The sequence below is a fragment of the Somniosus microcephalus genome, chromosome 20, assembly GCF_052327205.1.
Source record: "Somniosus microcephalus isolate GS21.2 chromosome 20, FLI_Smic_1.0, whole genome shotgun sequence".
In the NCBI taxonomy this organism is placed as follows: Eukaryota; Metazoa; Chordata; class Chondrichthyes; order Squaliformes; family Somniosidae; genus Somniosus; species Somniosus microcephalus.
The window spans coordinates 65568848-65589745 of NC_141006.1; the positions used below are offsets into that span (position 1 = coordinate 65568848).

The 20898-nt window shown below is 40.3% G+C and overlaps 1 protein-coding gene across 11 annotated transcripts in view; it reads left to right on the forward strand.

The window, feature by feature from the left end:
• LOC147103362 (protein 4.1-like) overlaps positions 1-20898 on the forward strand; it is a 192627-nt gene that overhangs the window by 87595 nt on the left and 84134 nt on the right. For 9 of the 11 annotated variants that reach the window (XM_085962875.1, XM_085962871.1, XM_085962870.1 and 6 more), the window contains exons 2-5: positions 3659-4128; positions 7964-8179; positions 9851-9955; positions 18721-18763. In XM_085962875.1, coding sequence (XP_085819001.1) covers positions 3659-4128; positions 7964-8179; positions 9851-9955; positions 18721-18763 — 834 coding nt within the window. Of the gene's footprint in view, positions 1-3641; positions 4129-7963; positions 8180-9850; positions 9956-18720; positions 18764-20898 lie in introns of all 11 variants that reach the window. The other 2 variants (XM_085962878.1, XM_085962872.1) reach the window with 1 other exon arrangement.

Here is a 20898-nt window from a genome sequence, read left to right on the forward strand (position 1 = left end):
GCTATTGATTCAGTATCTCTTACCTGGCTCTTTGGGTTGCTATTGCACACAAATTGCATGCTTTGGAGTAGTATCACTATTGACATACAAATAGAGTTAAGCATAAGTTTTATTTAAAGAGAGCTTTTACATCTAACTGCTGTTTTTTTCCTAAGCACTTTGTTCATTTGTGAAACTGCGTACAGTTCTGGTCACCATATTATAAAAAGGATATAGAAGCACTGGAGAGGGTGCAGAGAAAAGTTACAAGGATGATGCCAGAAATGCGAGGGTATACATCTCAGGAAAGGATGAACAGGCTGGGTCTCTTTTCTCTTGAAAAAAGAAGGCTGAGAGGTGACCTAATAGAGGTCTTTAAAATTATGAAAAATTTTGATAGAGTGGATACAGAGAGAACGTTTCCACTTGTGGGAAGAGCATAACTAGAGGCCATCAATATAAGATAGTCACCAAGAAATCCAATAGGGAATTCAGAAGAAACTTCTTTACCCAAAGAGTGGTGAGAATGTGGAACTCGCTACCACAGGGAGTGGTTGAAGCTAAAAGTATAGATGCATTTAAGGGGAGGCTGGAGAAGCATATGAGGGAGAAGGGAATAGAGGGTTATGCTGATAGATTTAGATGAGGAAAGACTAGAGGAGGCTGGAGTGGAGCATAAGTGCCGGCATGGACTGGTTGGGCCATATGGCCTGTTTCTGTGCCGTATATCCTACATAGTAATTTGCAGCAAACAAGATAAAATTCCTGTTTCTTTTACTCAGTACACTTTCTATGCAGATAGTATGTATTTTTATAACTTACAAAAGTACAAGATGTCAGCATTGGCTCAGTGGTAGCACTGGCCTCTGAGACAGAAGGTCATGGGTTCAAGCCCCACTCCAGAGAGCAAATAATCTAGGCTGACACTTCAATGCAGTACTGAGGAAGTGCCACACTGCCATAGGTGCTGCCTTTCAGATTAGAAGTTAAACTGGGGCCCACCTGTCCACTTGAGTGGACGTGAAAATCCCATGGCACTATTCAAAGAGTTGGGGAGTTCTCCCAGTGTCCCGGCCAACTTTTATCCCTCAACCTAATCACTAAAGCTCATTATTTGGATATTTATCTCATTGCTGTTTGTGGGACCTTGCTGTGTGGAAATTGGCTGCCACGTTTCTCTATATTGCACAGTGACTACACTTCGTATTTCATTGGCTTTGGGATGTCCCGAGGTGGTGGAAGGCATTATGTAAATGTAGGCCCGTATTTTCCGATCCCTATGGGTGTGTATGAGCTATGTACACACCTGTAGGGACCTCGCAAGTGCCGGTTTCAGGCATGTGAATGTGCTGAAAACTGGCACTTCCGATCTGTCAAGAATCCTCTTGATGGATCCTGCGCCTGCCCTGGAGAAGGGCCTCTGCGGGTGGAGCATTCCGCTTTCTGCAGAACCTCCGCCTGCTGAAATTCCTTAAAAATCTTATGTCTGGTAAAAGCAGGCGTAAGGCCTGTTTTTACCAGCAAAAGTGTTTAAAAAAGTAAAACACTCATTTATAATTTGAAAATACTTTTTAAAAAAAGGTAAGTTTATTTTTAGCCCCGTAAAAAACGTTAATGCAGCTCCTGGCATGCTCTTCTACACTCCTTATTGAACCAGGATTGGTCCCCTGGCTTGATGGTAATGGTAGAGTGAGGGATATGCCGGCCATGAGGTTACAGATTGTGGTGGAATACAATTCTGCTGCTGCTGATGGCCCATAGCGCCTCATGGATGCCGAGTTTTGAGCTGCTAGATCTGTTCTGAATCTATCCCACACAACACGATGGAGGGTGTCCTCAGTGTGAAGACGGGACTTCGTCTCTACAATGTCTGTGCGGTGGTCACTGCCACCAATACTGTCATGGACAGATGCATCTGCGACAGGTAGATTGGTGAGGACGAGGTCAAGTAGGTTTTTCCCTCGTTGGTTCTCTCACCACCTGTCGCAAGCCCAAACTGGCAGCTATGTCCTTCAGGACTCGGCCAGATCGGTCAGTAGTGGTGCTACCGAGCCACTCTTGGTAATGGACATTGAAGTCCCCCACCCAGAGTACCTTCTGTGCCCTTGCTACTCAGTGCTTCTTCGAAGTGGTGTTCAACATGGATTTATCAGTTGAGGGCGGACAGTAGGTGGTAATCAGCAGGAGGTTCCCTTGCCCATGCTTGACCTGCAGCCATGAGACTTCATGGGGTCCGGAGTCAATGTTGAGGACTCCCAGGGACACTCCTTCCCGACTCTATACCACCATGCCACCACCCCCGGTGGGACAGGACGTACCCAGGGATGATGATGGAGGAGTTTGGGACATTGGCTGAAAGGTATGATTCTGTGAGTATGACGATGTCAGGCTGTTGCTTGACTAGTCAGTGGGACAGCTCTCCCAATTTTGGCAGAAGTCCCCAGATGTTGGAGAGGAGGACTTTGCAGGGTCGACTGGGTTGGGTGTGCCATTGCCGTGTCTGTAGCCGGTGCTGAGGCCGATGCCGGTTTTATTCTGTGTGTCTGGAGTCACATATAGGCCAGACCAGGTAAGGATGGCAGATTTCCTTCCCTAAAGGACATTAGTGACCCAGATGGGTTTTTACGACAATCTGATAGTTTCATGGTCACCATTACTGATTCCAGCTATTTATTCCAGATTTATTTAATTAACTGAATTTAAATTCCCCAGCTGCCGTGGTGGGATTTGAACTCCCGTCTACTGGATCATTAGTCCAGGCCTCTGGATTACTCTTGCCCAGTGACATTACCACTATGCCGTGAAATGCCCTGCTCCAGCAAGATTTGGCCTAATATGTTGAACAGTGCTAAATAGTGAGACGTAGTGCCCCCAAGTGGGGTATGGTGGCTTTTGTATGGCTCTCAAAATATTGCTTCGGCGATGCACAGGGGAACTGCTCCAGCTGTTGATTCATTGGTACTTGGGTAAGCACTCCAGAAAATATTTTCTGTATTTATTGGAGTGCAATATACAAGTCGGTGCCACATGTGCAATTATTTTTGACAGTTTGGGGAGTTCTTTCAAGGGCGTTCCCGACCCTTGTGCTGAGCGAGTGATAACTGACCGGATGATGTGGACTTGTTTGGTGCTGGTTTCCATAGAGTTAGGGTGTAACTGCATTGCTTCAGAAGTACGTATCTTAAAAGTTATTTTCCCTTGCTAATGTTTGTTACTGCAAAAACAAAATTGCAGTGGAATTCTTGAATAGCTCTTCTAGGCTTGACCTCACTTTATGTATGACAAATACAAATTGTACTTATTGCTTCTCAATTAGTTTGTCAGACTTTGCCTTTTTATTAATCCCTGTCGGGCAATCACAGATTCTTACTGTAGCTTTGTGGTATGTGCAGTTCATTAGAAAAATGTACTTGCAACCAGGAACAGTTATGTTGCTTTGAATTGTATACTATGTTGCTTGTGACATCATCAACTTATTGCTGAATGCCATTCCTTTTTCAATTCAACAGCTCAGGCAGTTCAGAAATGTATTTTAGCATAATTCTATCAGCATCTGCTGAATTGAGCCCGAGACCCATAACATGCTGTACTTAAGCACTAACCATCCAAAGCAAGGATCTGTATCTTATGGTGTTTTTAACTTATCTTTTTTTTAAATATAGCTTCATCATGACCACAGAAATTAACTCGAGTGCTGCGATAGGAAGTCCCCATCAGCAACAGCCAACTTCTGAGCAACAAGAGCCTCCCAACTTTGACAAACCAGAAACCCAGCCAAAGGAGAATCAGCAGTCAACAGAAGTGGTGGACAAGCAAACGGCAACAACACCAGTCAACGGTGGTCCAGCCCACAAAGAGGAGGCAGAGAAGGAGCAGTCTTCAGGCAGCAAAGGATTGTCACGCTTCTTGCCTGGTTGGTTCAAGAGACCCAAGTCTCAGATTTCAGTCGAAGAGAGTGGAAAGGAGATTGGGGTAGCTTCTGTGGAGGACAACACAACGCCAGTAGAACAACTACTGAATTCAGTTGAGCAAACAGAAGAAAGAGAACCGGTTGAACAAGGGGCGCCTATCGCTGATCAGGAGTTGGATGATAATATTGAAGAAGAAGCCACTTTAGATTTACATTCCCTGAGCAGTGCTGAAACTCAGGTAATGAATGTTTCTATTGTTGAATCCAGTGGTGGGTAACGATCAGATGGTGGAAGATTGTATTGGATTACTTCAGGTTTTCTGTCATGTGCAATTGGCATCTTTTGTTGCCAAAAGCAGGTGTCTGTCCTAAAAAGTGCTAACCACTCTACAATACCATATATAGCTAGGAAGAACTGTGCATTAATCTGAAGGGTGTTCCCACGTCCAGAGAAATTCCTCTCTTTGGGTTTTATAAATTTTTAGCTCAAGCACTGTGATGTTGAAATAAACACCAGTGTTACTGCAGTAAAGCTACTCTGATATCAGAGTAGCTTTTATTGCATAATATTTATCCAAGCCACTAAGATAAGTACTTGAAATATAATTTAAAAATAAAAAGAATTCTGCTGCACTGTTATCCCTTTCTGCCATTCTCTTTTCTCTCTCTGTCCTATGTTTGCTTTTTAACTATTTTGGGCCAGAATTTGGGGTGGGTATGATGGCGTCACAGTACACCGTCCTACTGCCTTTGAACTGGGCCACAAGTTCGGGACAAGCACATGTGCTAAAGTGTCAAGTGCATCATCCGCTCCGCCTTGGAAAGCCCAATTGCTGACGCAGAGTTGGGCTAATTGCCCACCAGCTGCCCAGCAGTTATGCACGAAAATGTTACGCTTGATGCAAACGGGCTCAGGCGCGGGGCCTGTTTGCATCAGCGTAAGGGGATTAGATAGAGACAGTTACGCATTCAGTTAGCTCCGGAATGTGATGTAATGAATTGTAAAACTGTCCGAAACCCCTCCAATGATTAATGTCCAGATTTTTCAGATCTTTGTTTGGGCTTTGTTGTATTTATGTTTGTATCACCTGTCCATGTTATTTTATATGAAATTTCACAGAGCTTCAACGATTTATCAGAACTCTTCATTCCTAAATTAGATTTAAGAATTAATTCACAAATAATTTTTTTAGGTGGGTCTGTGTGTGTGAGAGAGAGAGAAAGAAAGAGAGGGAGTCATATTGGAACTATTTATTCATCTCGTCCTTATAATTATTCTGAAAATATATTGGGTGAATTGCAATATAAAGAAAGTTGGAGGTAGACACTTTCCCTTCGGTGTACTGATTGGAGCACCAGGCCCACGTGATCCCAGGTACGTTTCAGCACATGTGCACCCCAAGATCCATGGGCTATTATGCTGCCCTTGAGTACGCAGCATCAGAGAGCAGGTTCACGAAGGAGTCCTCCATCAGCTAAGTTCATATTCTTTTTGCAGGTCGGTGGCGTACGTCTGGGCCATTACTTTTTCTCCCCTAATTAATCTAGCTACTCTACATAAATATTTAAAAAAATCTTTCACCTGGCTTCTACCATCCATGTTAGAAGTATGAGAAACTTTCAAAAAATTGGCTTCCAAGGCTAATTTTTACCCCCATGTTAATCAGAAGCCTGGAATGCATCATTTAAAAAAAAAAAAACAGAAAATGCTGAGAACTCAGCAGATCAGGCAGCATCTGTGGCGAGAGGAGAGTAGGGGTAACTTTTCAGATCTTTTGACCCTTTGTCAGAACCCTGGAATGTAAGGAGTAATCTATTTACATTATACATGTGGCCAAGTCAACCTTCATTTTTTTTTTTAAAGTGTCAAACATTGCAAATGAGTACACTCCTTGGTGGGCCTTGGATCCCAACAACGGCCATGTAGCTGGAAGGATTAATGCAAAGGTCGCAATCAGTACATTGCTGCTTTGATGAAGTGGTGTCTTTCTTTTTCATTTCAATAACAGGAGTAACATTTTGGATGGTAAAATAATTTTTCCTCAGCCATCTTCCAGAATGTGTGTTAAAGTTTATCTTTGTGCGCAGCATCTAAAATTTTATGCCGTGAATAAGAGTTTGAGTTTCACTGGTAAATATGGAAAGTTTCCTTATGGTTGGAAAACAGTCACCTTTTTAACTAGTCATCATTGGGCTTACACTTGACCTGATTAAAGCAAGGGTGTCCAAAATGCAGCCCATGAACTACATGTAGCCCTCGATTCTTGGCAAATCAACCCCTGAAGCCCAAGAAAATCGGTCCTTTTTGTGCTCCATCTTGTTTAAATGTTGTCAGCAGGGATTTGGAAGTGACTGTTTTTAGCAGTGTTGCCTCATTGATGGGTAAATCTTAACTCCGAACTCCATCTGTTGTGACTGCTGTTTGAAATGTATCGACATAAATGGAAACATTGATTTTAAACTTTATACTTAGCCAGCAAGGCTCCCTCGTATGTGGTCCTCTGCACTGAAGGGTTCTGACATTTACACTCTAATTTTCAATAATCTTTCAATAGTGGTTTGTACTTTATTACAGTGTTCAATCCATTTAATAAACAGAAGTTCGTACCATAATAGTAGAATTAAATCCTCGTACGACTGACCTTTATGTTAAAAGCTAGCAAAGACCGATTTGTGTACAGGTGGCCCCAAATATCTCTCAGATGACTGCATATAATTACAATATTAAGGACCTTTCCATTAATTGGGAAATTGACATGTGAATTAGCGGAAATATTCAATCTGAACACATTCAGACTTATAACCTGTTGATACGCAAATGTTTGTGATAATTCAAATGAATATAATTCCCTTTATATTTGCTATCAAAAAATATTTTATTTGGCAGCAATTCAACAAAGCATTAGAGCAAGGTGTAGTGTTCAGGGCTCCTTTAGTAAATTGGATGCAAGTATAGTAAATCTAAACTTGCTACATGTGAGAAGAGTGATTTTTATCAAATCTAAAATCACAAACTTGCTCACAGCCACTAATAACATAAGGAGCAGGTGTTGGAGTTCTACAGTAAATAAATAACTGGTATATTGCCAAAATCCTGTTGTTTCACAGCCTAAGCTGACATATGAGTGATGCCAGGCCGTTTAAATTGTTCTCACTACATAACAAACAACTTTTGCACCAACTCTCCTGGAAAAATAAGGCACTCTCTGGGGTTTGAAAATCTGCCCACGAAAGATTTAATTTTGTATAATCTGCATTATACATTGTATTAAGTCTTTCTAAATGCCCCCATCTAAATTTATAGGTTAGTGTGACAAAGCACTTTGATTGTAAAGAAATCTAAAAATTGACTGGTTTCTATTAAGTAGAGTAGGAAAAGATGGACATTACAAAGAAATCAATTTTAGATTCCTAAGCCATTGAGACAATGGATAGGGTCTAAGGGTTATGCTGAGAGTAAAAGATGGATATTTGGCCCTGTAAAATGACCTGTATTATAGTGGTTTTAAATTGAAAAATCAGTTTTAAAGTATACAAATAATAAATTAACTAATTCAGTTTTATTGGGATAAAAGCAATGCTTATAAGTAAAAACATTATCCAATTGTTGGATTATAATTTAGACTTGTTTCAAAAAAAGAGTTTTATATTCAATATAGTTCTGTATAAGTCACACAAAGTAATTGCAGTCAATTAAATCTATATAATAATAAAAATTCAATATAGGGCACATGCTTCCTGAACGTAAACCTTATTTCCCATTGTCATACATTTTTGGTGATGCATTTTCTGTCAACATTTACCATTATAATTCCTTATGTCGTCCACATTTCCCATTCAATTTTTGAGGTAGTTGGCCACTAAGTGGCTCTGTGGAGTGAATTTTTGAAATCCCTTTCCCAACTGAGTTGCCATCTTGCTTATGAAAAAATACTTGTATATTCCTCAACTAACCTTGAGCATTGCCGCAGGCAATTTGTTCCGAAACAACTTTGAATGCAAGATTATTTATGGTGTCTTCAGCGTGAAAGATCTCTGCTGATTAGATGTATACATTTGATTTTGGTGTTGCAGCCAGCACAAGAAGAAAAAGAAGATCTTGTTCCAGAAAAGGATCCAGAGATTAAGGATGAAGTAAAGCTAGAAACCCCTGAGGAGAAAGAAGCCGAAAGTACAGAGCTAAAAACCAGTAAGGATTTGAAACCACCTCCTAAGATTACCAAAAAACCCAAAACCATGCGCTGCAAGGTGACTCTGTTGGATGAAACTGAATTTCAGTGTGATGTTGAGGTAAGAATGATGTACTCTTTCTGGCATTGAATATTTTCCTGTGTAGCCTTCAACTGGTGACTAAGATTTTAGGAGTCAACTTGGCAGAGGAGACTCGTTACAAACTCTTAAAACCTTTAGCCAAAAGACACCAGCCCAATAATTTGTATATCTATATGAAGATAAACTTCTAAGCAATAATACTTTACTTTTTAATATATAAGTGTGAAACAAATGTTTTATTTGTGTTTTCCCGCCGCCTCTTTGGCCTTCATGCACCATTCCCCTACTGAGAGGATGGGAAGGGAACCTGCCTCCAGGTATTTGTCTATCGCACCATTTAACCAGCCACTAGGTGTGCAAGAATGCTCTGGGGTGATCCCCTCTGACTTTGCCCTTCATCCCTGAACAAAAGCTTCTGGACTTTTGTTTGCTACTTCCCAGTGGTAGTCTTAACAGTTAGTAATTGACATGGGTGGGATTGCAGATGTGAACCCCTCTATGTGATGCAGTGTTATGGGACACCAACCTGCTGTGTCAGTAGCCCACCTAAATTGTTATTATTGAGAGCACATGTGAACTGCAAGGCCCATACTGTAGAATACCAGCAAGGTTGGAAAGAGTATGGCAGCAGACAAGCTAATCCAGAAGTGATGAAGTCACTCCAAGGTTTGGTTTTAAAAGCCTGCAGATTGAAAGAGGAAGGCAATACTGATTTTGGCAAGATTCTCTATAGCTTTGAGGTCCTGGCAAAGATTGAGTTAGCGTAGGATTTATTTATAAAAAAAATAATTTTGCAATGTTACACACTTGTTTAGTATTTTATGTCAAATGCAGGTAAGCACCTTTTAAAATAGCAAGAATTAATTCACGATATACAGGATAAGATAGTGTGGTTTATTAGAGCATGATAGTTTTTCCTATATTGTATGGTTTCATGACCACACCAGACTGCTGAAATTAAACTTCAATTAGTTCCCAGTGGATGCAAGACCCCAGAGCTGAACTGCCCACACAGTGCAAAATAAATGCTTGAAGTGATCCTGGCATGGCCTAACAGTGGGTCCTATCTAACTGTTGATAGCCAGGAGGTGCATTGATTCTGCCAGTTGATGGGAGCCAGTGTTTAAATGCAATATCTTAATGCCAATGCAAAAAATATCCAGATCAACAAAATTAATTTTCAGTTAACGGAGGGAAGATGTCTACAATAGTATTCTACTTCTTTGTGAGAAAGTAACCTCAATCAATGTTGTCATTAGGCTTATTTGGTATATTGGTACCAATGCATTGCATAGAAAAAATGTACTTAACTGACATTTTTGATTCATTACAATATCTCTAAATGCTCCAACCACTAGGACTTTACTCCAGTATTGTATAACTCAAAATACTGTTAGACATTTGGTGGAACAAAATCTGTACTTGTAATGTCCGTTGTTCTTCATAGTTCAAGTGGGCATTGAACAAAACATTATTAAAAAAACACAATTATGCTTTCCTGAATCCTAGTGACAACATTGATTATTACACTGCAGTAATGCATGTGCAGTACTTAGTGACATGGTTCTGATTAGCTTTAATGTTGAGCATTAAAATTATTTAGAAGCCAAAACATAGCATACCACAAACAGACAATTTTAGAAACCATGTAGCATTGTTATAATATACCCATAATGTTGTTGATTACAGAGACATTCTAAGGGACATGAGCTTTTTACTAAAGTGTGTCAACACCTTAATCTTCTGGAGAAGGACTATTTTGGTCTGGCCATTTGGGATTCAACAAGCCAGAGGGTAAGCCATTTTATTTTGTTTACAAATGTGAGATCACACAGTTCACTCCTGTAAGGTAATGGCCCTGCTATACTACATGTTAACATAGAATTAAGAGCAGGAGTAGGCGATTTGGCCCCTCGAGCCTGCTCTGCCATTCAATAAGATCATGGCTGATCTTCGAACACAACGCCCCTTTCCCGCCTTATCCCCATATCCCTTGATTCCCCATGAGTCCAAAAATCTATCTATCTCCGCCTTGAATATACTCAACAATTCAGCATCCACAGCCCTTTGGGTTAGAGAATTCCAAAGATTCACAACCCTCTGAATGAAGAAATTCCTCCTTGTCTCAATCTTAAATGGCCGACGCCTTATCCCGAGACTGTGCCCCCTGGTTCTAGACTCTCCAGCCAGCGGAAACAACCTCTCGGCGTCTACCCTGTCAATCCCCCTCAGAATCTTCTGCTTCAGTGAGATCACCTCTCATTCTTCTAAACTCCAGAGAGTATAGGCCCAATCTGCTCGTAATAAGGTGGATGAATTGGCTGCGCAAATAGAGGTAAACGAATATGATTTCGTTGGGATTACAGAAACGTGGCTCAAGGATGGCCAAGGCTGGGAAATCAACATCCAGGGGTATTCGATATTCAGGAAAGATAGGCAAAAAAGAAAGGGAGGTGGGGTAGCATTACTGGTTAAAGAAGGGATTAACACAATTGTAAGGAAGGATATTAGCTCTGATGATGTGGAATCTGTATGGGTAGAATTGAGAAATACCAAGGGGCAGAAAACGTTAGTGGGAGTGGTATATAGACCTCCAAACAGTAAGGCGGAGGTTGGGGATGGCATTAAAAGGGAAATTAAAGAAGCGTGCAATAAGGGCACAGCAGCCATCATGGGTGACTTTAATCTACATATAGATTGGGCTAACCAAATTAGTAACAATACTGTGGAGGAGGAATTCCTGGAGTGTTTACGGAATGGTTTCCTGGACCAATATGTCGAGGAACCAACCAGAGATCAGGCCATCTTAGACTGGGTATTATGCAACGAGAAAGGATTAATTAGCAATCTTGTTGTACGAAGCCCCTTGGGTCGGAGCGATCATAATGTGATCGAATTCTTCATTAAGATGGAGAATGAAGTAGTTGACTCAGAGACAAGGGTCCTCAAATTAAATAAAGGAAACTACGATGGTCTGAGGAGCGAGTTGGGTAGGATTGAGTGGGGAATGGCGCTCAAAGGGTTGACGGTGGATAGGCAATGGCAAACATTCAAAGACCAAATGGATGAGCTACAGAATTTGTTCATCCCAGTTTGGCGTAAAAATAAAACAAAAAAGGTGACTCAACCGTGGCTAACAAGGGAAATTAGGGATAGCATAAGATCCAAGGAGAGGACATATAAATTGGCCAGAAAAAGCAATAATCCTGAGGATTGGGAGCAGTTTAGGAGTCAACAAAGGAGGACAAAGGGATTAATTAAGAAAGGGAAAATAGAATATGAGAGTAAGCTTGCAGGGAACATAAAAACTGACTGTAAAAGCTTTTATAAATATGTGAAGAGAAAAAGATTAGTGAAGTCAAGCGTAGGTCCCTTACAGTCAGAATCAGGGGAATTTATAATGGGAAACAAGGAAATGGCAGACCAACTAAATGCATACTTTGGTTCTGTCTTCACAAAGGAGGATACAAATAACCTCCCAGAGATGCCGGGGAACATAGGGTCGGGTGAAAGCGAGGAACTGAAAGAAATCAGTATTTGTAGGAATATAATTCCCTGCTTTTTCTCTACCACCTTTTTTGAATAGTGGGGTAACATTAGCTACCCTCCTATCCATGGGTACCGTTCCAGAGTCTATCGAGTTCTGGAAGACGATCAGTAATGCATCTACTATCTCTAGGGCCACTTCCTTAAGTACCCTGGGATGTAGACCATCAGGCCCTGGGGATTTATCGGCCTTCAGTCCCATCAATTTTCCTAACACCATTTTCCTACAAATACTGATTTCTTTCAGTTCCTCGCTTTCACCCGACCCTATGTTCCCCGGCATCTCTGGGAGGTTATTTGTATCCTCCTTTGTGAAGACAGAACCAAAGTATGCATTTAGTTGGTCTGCCATTTCCTTGTTTCCCATTATAAATTCCCCTGATTCTGACTGTAAGGGACCTACGCTTGACTTCACTAATCTTTTTCTCTTCACATATTTATAAAAGCTTTTACAGTCAGTTTTTATGTTCCCTGCAAGCTTACTCTCATATTCTATTTTCCCTTTCTTAATTAATCCCTTTGTCCTCCTTTGTTGACTCCTAAACTGCTCCCAATCCTCAGGATTATTGCTTTTTCTGGCCAATTTATATGTCCTCTCCTTGGATCTTATGCTATCCCTAATTTCCCTTGTTAGCCACGGTTGAGTCACCTTTTTTGTTTTATTTTTACGCCAAACTGGGATGAACAAATTCTGTAGCTCATCCATTTGGTCTTTGAATGTTTGCCATTGCCTATCCACCGTCAACCCTTTGAGCGCCATTCCCCACTCAATCCTACCCAACTCGCTCCTCAGACCATCGTGGTTTCCTTTATTTAATTTGAGGACCCTTGTCTCTGAGTCAACTACTTCATTCTCCATCTTAATGAAGAATTCGATCATATTATGATCGCTCTGACCCAAGGGGCCTCGTACAACAAGATTGCTAATTAATCCTTTCTCGTTGCATAATACCCAGTCTAAGATGGCCTGATCTCTGGTTGGTTCCTCGACATATTGGTCCAGGAAACCATCCCGTAAACACTCCAGGAATTCCTCCTCCACAGTATTGTTACTAATTTGGTTGGCCCAATCTATATGTAGATTAAAGTCACCCATGATGACTGCTGTGCCCTTATTGCACGCTTCTTTAATTTCCCTTTTAATGCCATCCCCAACCTCCACCTTACTGTTTGGAGGTCTATATACCACTCCCACTAATGTTTTTTTCCCCTTAGTATTTCTCAATTCTACCCATACAGATTCCACATCATCAGAGCTAATATCCTTCATTACAATTGTATTAATCCCTTCTTTAACCAGTAATGCTACCCCACCTCCCTTTCCTTTTTGCCTATCTTTCCTGAATATCGAATACCCCTGGATGTTGAGTTCCCAGTCTTGGCCATCTTTGAGCCACGTTTCTGTAATCCCAACCAAATCGTATTCGTTTACCTCTATTTGCGCAGCCAATTCATCCACCTTATTACAAATGCTCCTCGCATTAAGACACAAAGCCTTCAGGCTTGGTTTTTTTAACGCTCTTAAACTTATTAGAATTATTATTTACTGTGGCCACGTTTGATTTAAATCGTTGATTTCTCTGACTGCCACATTTGTTTTTCTCCTTCCTATCTTTTGCTTTTATCCCTGTTTTCCTTTCCTCTGTCTCCCTGCTCCGGCTCCACTCATTGTTGGGTGCCACAGTTGTAAGGGAAGGAGGTATGTTGAAAGTACCAGACGTGACTATTTCTCGGAAGCTACTCCTTCTCTACATTTCATAGAATCATAGAATGATACAGCACAGAAGGAGGCCATTCAGCCCATTGTGCCTGTGTCGGCTCTTTGAAAGAGCGATCGAATTAGTCCCACTCACCTGCTCTTTCCCCAAAGCATGGCAAATTTTTCCTCTTCAAGTATTTATCCAATTCCATTTTGAAAGTTTCATTAAATCTGCTTCCACCACACTATCAGGCCAGTGCATTCCAGACCATCATAACTTGCTGCGTAAAAAAATTCTCATCTCACCTCTGGTTCTTTTGCCAATTATCTTAAAGCTGTGTCTTCTGGTCACTGGCCCTTCTGTCACTGGCAACAGTTTCTCCTTATTTACTCCATCAAAACACTTCATAATTTTGAACACCACTGTTAAATCTCCCATTAACCTTCTTGCTCTAAGGAGAACAACCCCAGCTTCTCTAATCGCTGCACTTAACTGAAGTCTGGCATCCCTGGTACCATTCTAATAAATCTCCTCTGTACCCTCTCAAGACCCTGCCATCCTTCCTAAAGTGTGGTGCCCAGAATTGAACACACTACTCCAGCTGGGGCCATACCAGTGATTTATAAAGGTTTAGAATAACTGCCTTACTTATTCTGTACAATTACCATAAACTCTGTTCTAAATTGTTTGAAATAGAAGGAAAGGTATTTTGGTGTGATTATTGATTATTCACTAGAAGTGTCTAGTTAGTGTGAAACTATTACTGAAAAGCTAATGAAATATCATATACATCTCAAGAGGACTTGACTATAAGGAAGGTAACAGATTTACAATTTCACAGAAAAATCAACAGAATTACAGAATTTAATTCCCAAAACACCAGTAAAAGTTTCATAATCCCAAGTGATAAAATTAAATTTGACTTATTCAGTCACTACAAAGCAGTAGTGCTGCAACTTTGTATGGCTCACTGGTGAGACCACATTTAAAATTCTGTGTGCAGTTTTGGCTACTGTACCTTCGAACGGATGGTGATATGCTGTAGAGGTTTTAGAGAGGAATAAGCACAATTCTCAGTCCTATGGCTCTAATTGGTGGAGTGACTTGCAGAGCTAAACATGAGAAAAAGATGCGATCCAGGTCTTTAAATTATATGGGGCATATATAATGTAGATGCAAACAAACTGTTTGACTTATTAAATGAGTGCATAGCTAGATTGCACAAGTTTAGCATTAACCGAGCTGATATGAAACTAGAGATTAGGAGTAGGGACACAGATACTATGGGGGGGAAATTCAGTTGTTTGCGCCTCCCATTAGCGCCTTAAGAGGGCGCTAATGGGGCGCAAAGCAACTCGTGCCCGGGCGCGGCGATGTTTGCGCCGCTCGCGAAATTAACTATACATTTTGCGGCGGCGCTAAACACTACTGCCACAATCTCCTGCGCCGGCAGATTGTGACATCAGTCGAGTGCGCAACGCCCCGGACTGGATATTGAGTGGCGCCCCCTGCCTTACCGCCTGCCGCTAGCAACGACAGGTTGAGGGGAGCGTTTTGCAGTCAGAAAGGGACTAGAGGAGCTCTATTTAAAGGCGACCGCTTCCTGCCTTTTTTTGTCTGTGACATTTTTGCACCATGCATTCTGAGAGAGAGAGAGATTCAACGCTGTGTGAAGGAGTTTTGAGTACTGAGCAGCACTTTGCAGGTTTATTTTGATTTGCCCTTCCTTGCTTCGCCAGTGCTCTGAGGTAGCGACTCGCTCCTCGGCCTTTGCGCCTTAAGACAGGTGTGAAGCGCCTGATTTAGTGCTCCAATCACCTCCAGGGGCAATAAAAGCCAAAGTTTTCAGCCGGAGGCGATAATTAGTGCCAGGCGCTAACTTTGCGCACGGCCGATAACGGTGCCCCAAATGGGGCGATACCGAATTTTTTCCCCTATGCGTATACTCCTGCACACACAAAAAAAGTCTAAGTTAATTATCCAATTCCTTTTTTGCATGAGTTGAATAATCTGATCGGAAATAAAGTGGAGTTAAATAGGGATAGTTATTGCAAAAGCAAAATACTGCGGATGCTGGAAATCTGAAATGAAAACAGAAAATGCTGGAAATACTCAGCAGGTCAGGCAGCATCCATGGAGAGAGAAACAGAGTTAACGTTTCAGGTCGATGACCTTTCGTCAGAACGCAAAGGTCGTCAACCTGAAACGTTAACTCTGTTTCTCTCTCCACAGATGCTGCCTGACCTGCTGAGTATTTCCAGGGATAGTTATTGATTGAGAGGATCGAATACTGCACCAGACATGATGGCTCCTATGCTGATAGTGGAGATGTTAAGGTGAGTGAATATTGTGGAGATTTACTTGATAACCTTTGGAGGGCAAAGTATTTATGGAGAACTTTCCCTAAGGAGAGTAAATGGGTGGAGTGGACTCCATGGTATGCTAGATTGTTTATCCTCAGTGGAAGAAGTAGGCTCAATGGTCCAAAAGTTCTTTTTTCTCATTCCATGCTTCTCTATGTTAACGATTTATAAGTTTTTAGAACAAAATGCTGCATTTTTCAGTTTAAAGCACTGTTCCTCAAGGTTCCATGACATGGGGTTCAATGTATGCTTGTGTGTTCCATTGTCAGATGGGAAACTGTAGAGAAGAGGAAGCACCTTAAAGATCTTAGAATTCAGCCAGTGGTGTCAGAGACCCATTAGACACTATTGGACTTGTTAGGTGGGATATACTGTAAGTGGAGAATACACAGCAGGCAGAGATGTATAAAGGGCAGTAAACTGATTGGTTACCTGATGTTGAGTTTAATATTTTATCATTTTCTTTTGTTTCTGCACCAATTTTCTCCTGTTCCCTTTTGAAGGCGTTGATTCCTTAGAGGTATAGTTCCACACCCTCGCGATCCCCTCCTTCCCACTGGCCATTATTCATGGCTGATTCTTTACAGCGAGTGTTGGCAGCATATTTTACTGTTGGTGCATCACAGCTGAGCCAACATACATATGCATGTGCTCTTGCAGCAGGGGTCACTGAATAGCAATTGTGTATAAAAAGCAAAGGCAGGTGGTACTGGTTGTAAAGCAGATCTGAAAAAGTGTTGCATTTCTATTTTAAACAGCAGTTACCACATTATCTTTGTAGTAGTCTTCAAATGTAAAGGTAAATCTTGCATTTGTTTCTCCTGAAACTTAACTGGTGGCTACTAAATTTTAAATTTTAAAAAATGGTCTCTTTCCAGCTAGTCTTTCTCCATTGTCACAAACCGTATTTAGAAACTTGCATTTGGAGGTAAAATGCATTGCACACAAATGTTCTGACGTCCTAACAGTATTTTCACTCCAGTTTTTTAACATTGATAGTATTCCTAGATAAGTACCTTTCATATGTTTGAAAAGCAGTGCAAGCTGTAGACTATAGTGGATTGGGGATTGCATCGGTTTACAACTAAATGCTTTTGCATTATGCAGAAATCATAAGTACTGAGCATATTGGACCACGTTTGGGTCTTTAAAATTTACATACAGCTTCTTAAAAGGCAAATTTCTTTCAGGAGAATTGTTCACTCATTGGATTGCACAGAGTTTATACATCCAATGTATCAGTCTGTGTAGCATACTGTGTCGATTAGAAATCATTTGAATTGTAGGAATAAATGAAACTTTGCACGGGTTTGATTTCTCATTATTGGGGTGGGATCGTTGTGTAATTCAAAAGATTGTTACTGAATAGATCTCAAATTTGTTCATCCAGTCTAAGTAGCAGGACGCTTTATTTTCCTCATAGTTTGAAGGACTTTCACTGCAAAGATTAAACTATGCTTTGCATAGCCTTAATGATGTGCATTTTTCCCACAGTATTGAAACAGTGAGTAAGACATGAGTGAACCCTTCAGAAGTGAGATTTCTGTTTATAACAGATTGAAAGGCTGAATTGTGTCTTTGGTTCATTAGATGGGTAAGGATAAAAGAGCTATTAATTACTAAACACTTCACATTGTCTCTAGGATTGGAGAGCAGAATGTGATCTGAATAGCTGAGTACGTCATCAATCTTCAACCAAAGCTGGAACAGCACATTATTCGACATAAATAGACAGTCATAGCATCAGCACATCATATGTTACCTGATCTAACTTGTTCAATATTCATTAACTCCATCTATTGAACAAATTTAAAGGAAAAATACTTTTCCATTTTTGGGTATCAAAACTGGAGGTTTCATAGGCTTTGAATTATTGCATTTGCATTTTTATGACCTGATTCCTAATCTGGCGCACTCAGCAGGAAGCAGCCTTATAGGGAATTCTGAATGGGAAATTGGGGAATTGCAGCCCCTGGTTTTTCATCCATTTAAATTGATGGAAAATCGGGGGGGGCTGTGGCTCACAATGTACATCAGCAAGTACAGCTTCTTGCCAGAACTGCCCAAATGGGGAACTGGTCTAAAGGTTTATCCATACCTTTAAAACATTCATATGACCTCCTGATAGCAGAAAAAGATTACAAACTGAAAGTAAACCATAAATAAGCCAAGTACTGTACTATACAGTCAGATCCATGTACAGGCAATCCTTGTTTATAGGCATTTTGCATAGTCCTGTTGTGAATATACCTGGATAAATAAAAACATTTATCTTTGTCCATACCAATATATTTCATGTAAGAAGTAATTAAAGGAGTAAGTATTAACATAACCAAAAGGAGCACACATTTGTGAGAAAGGAAATTGCTTTATATGTGGATGAGAAAAAGAGATGGGTATAAATTTAAAAAGAAGTTTTTTCTTTCGTGAATTTTTCAGTATTTTGGATTTTAATTTGCTTAACTAAAGAAAAAAGAACTTGCATTTATATAGTGTTTTTCACATCCTCGGGTCATTATAAAGCACTTCACAGCCAATGAAGTACTTTTGAAGTATAGTCACTGTTGTAATGTAGGCACACATAGCAGCCAGTTTATGCACAACAATGAGATAAATAAGCAGATAATCTGCCTTAATGGCGTTGGTTGCGGACTCCAAGAGAAACGCCACACTCTTTTTCAAATAATGCCATAGGATCGGAGAGGGCAGATGGGATTCTTGGTTTAAGACAACACCGTTGACACACAGCAATCCCTCAGTACTACTTTTAAAGGAGGAAAATAGGTTTTGTATGTTTTGATGAGCATATTGAAGAGGTTTCCTTCATGATTGTTGTTGTGGATTATTCACTAATATGTGTCCCTTCTGTTGAGGTTCATCCGGTTTGATGATGTACACTTTTATTTTTATTTGACAAGCATTTAACTTAACTTTTATTTTATGATTTCAGAGTTGGTTAGATCTCACCAAAGAGATTAAGAAGCAGGTACAAGGTAAGAATCTTTCTGTATGCAATAAGTCTAATTCATCGAAAATCATGGAACTAAATTACTCAACAGAAAAAAAACTCCCTGCAGGATAGTTTTGTCTGATGTATTCCGAAACTTGCAAGAATTTGTCAATGCAAAATGGATATTGGATGTTGCGGTTTGATGTAGTTTGGTATAAAAGTATTGCCTACAGCTACTTGTTTACAAATATTTCAGAGAAATAAGCTGCCAAAATCGTACACAAGACAGAATCTGACCACGTAAATAATGCAACACCAGCATATGAAGTAATTCCATTTTTTATGCATTTAGCGCACTGAGGGATTTTCACGATGACTTGCATTTCTATCTTCTTCTGTCTTTGGAAGAATTCTTTCAGGATGTTTTGTCGCTTTTAGTGCCTGATTTCTTAAAATGGAATGTTTCCTAACTGGGAACTTGTGTGTCCTTTGATTCCAACCTTATGTTAGCTGTTCATATGTGGGTTTATCTTATATTCATTCTATCAATCACCACAGGGGATTACATCAACATCCACAATCAGTCTGTCTTTAACTATAGGTTAAAATAAATGCAATCCTATTATTATAATGGTTGGTGGTTAATGTTAGAAGAACCCTAAATAGTCTACAAAGAACAACAGCAAACTTGCATTTATACAACACATTTTTAAAATAGAAAAAGAACTCAAATGCTTCACAAAGGAGTCAAAATGGGATCTCCTCATCCCATGACTTTGGGGAGAGGGTAAGGAGAAGAGAGGTTAATAGTAATAAAGTAAATAGGGACATATGAATATTTATAGCACACTTAATACAAAAATGCTTCCATAAGAGTGGTTTGAACAGAGGCCAGAATTACAGGAAACTGGTTCCCTTATGCAATATTCTAGGCAGAAACAATGCTCATTAAAAAAAACTCACTCTCTGGTGAGAATCTGTACATTTCACTTGTGTTTGGTTTATAATGATTCAGTGTCATCAACTGCTTAAGAAGAACTATAGGAAAGAAAGAAACTTGCATTTATATGCCACCTTTTATGTCCTCGGGACGTCCCAAAGCGCTTCGCAGCCATTGAAGTACTTTTGACATATAGCCACCATTCTAATGTAGGGCAATGTGGCATCATATCTGCACACAGCTAGGTCCCACAAACATCAATGAGATAAACGACAAGGTAATCTGTTTTTTTGGTGTGATTGAAGGGTAAATGTTGGCAGTCCCACCCATGTCAGTTACTAACTGTTAAGACTGCCACTGGGAAGTAGCAAACAAAAGTCCAGAAGCTTTTGTTCAGGGATGAAGGGAAAAGTTAAAGGGGATCATAATGTCTTGTGATCAGTAACATCAGTTTCAGCAATGATGCAGAGATTTTAATTTTACATTCCCTTCAGAATGCACTACAAGCTAAGCAGCATTCCACGGGTGTGGCTTTTATATTTCTTTATCCTCTTGGCGATCTGTAATAGGATTGTTTTAGCAAGCCTGTCTCATTTAAAACAATTCAGGATAAATAAAGGGAGAAGGAAGTGAGTGAGGGAGAGAAACAAAAGAGATCTAAGAATTTTAGTAGACTTAGCACTCAACATATCCAAACATTGCAGAGCAGCAATTATCAAAGCCAATATGCAGCTGAATGTTATACCCAGTAAATCAGAGGAAATGTTTAAACTGTACAATACTCTGGTCAGACCACCTCTTGGAATACTGAGGCCCAAGGGAGACATTGATGTTCTAGAAATAATGTACAGAAGAGTCATAATAGTGGTATCAGAGGACTGCGTAAAGAGAAAAGACTGGAGAAACTTGGGATTTTCAGTGTTGAAAGGAGGTGATTTGAAAGAGAAACAAACTTTTATTTATATATAGTGCCATATCACATCAACAGTGCAATGACTCATTTGAAGGATGGCACTCCAACAACGCAGTAACTAAAGCATTGGAATGTTAGCCTAAATAATGTGTTCAAAATCTAGAGTGGGCTTGAAACCACAGCCTTTTGATTCAGAAATGAAAGTACTACCAAGTGAGCCAAGATGACAGCACAGGTCCAAGTTAAGGAAATGAGTGATCAACACAAGGATCCCAGTAAAGATAATAGAGGCAAAACACCTGGAATCACTTAAATGGTTTGATTC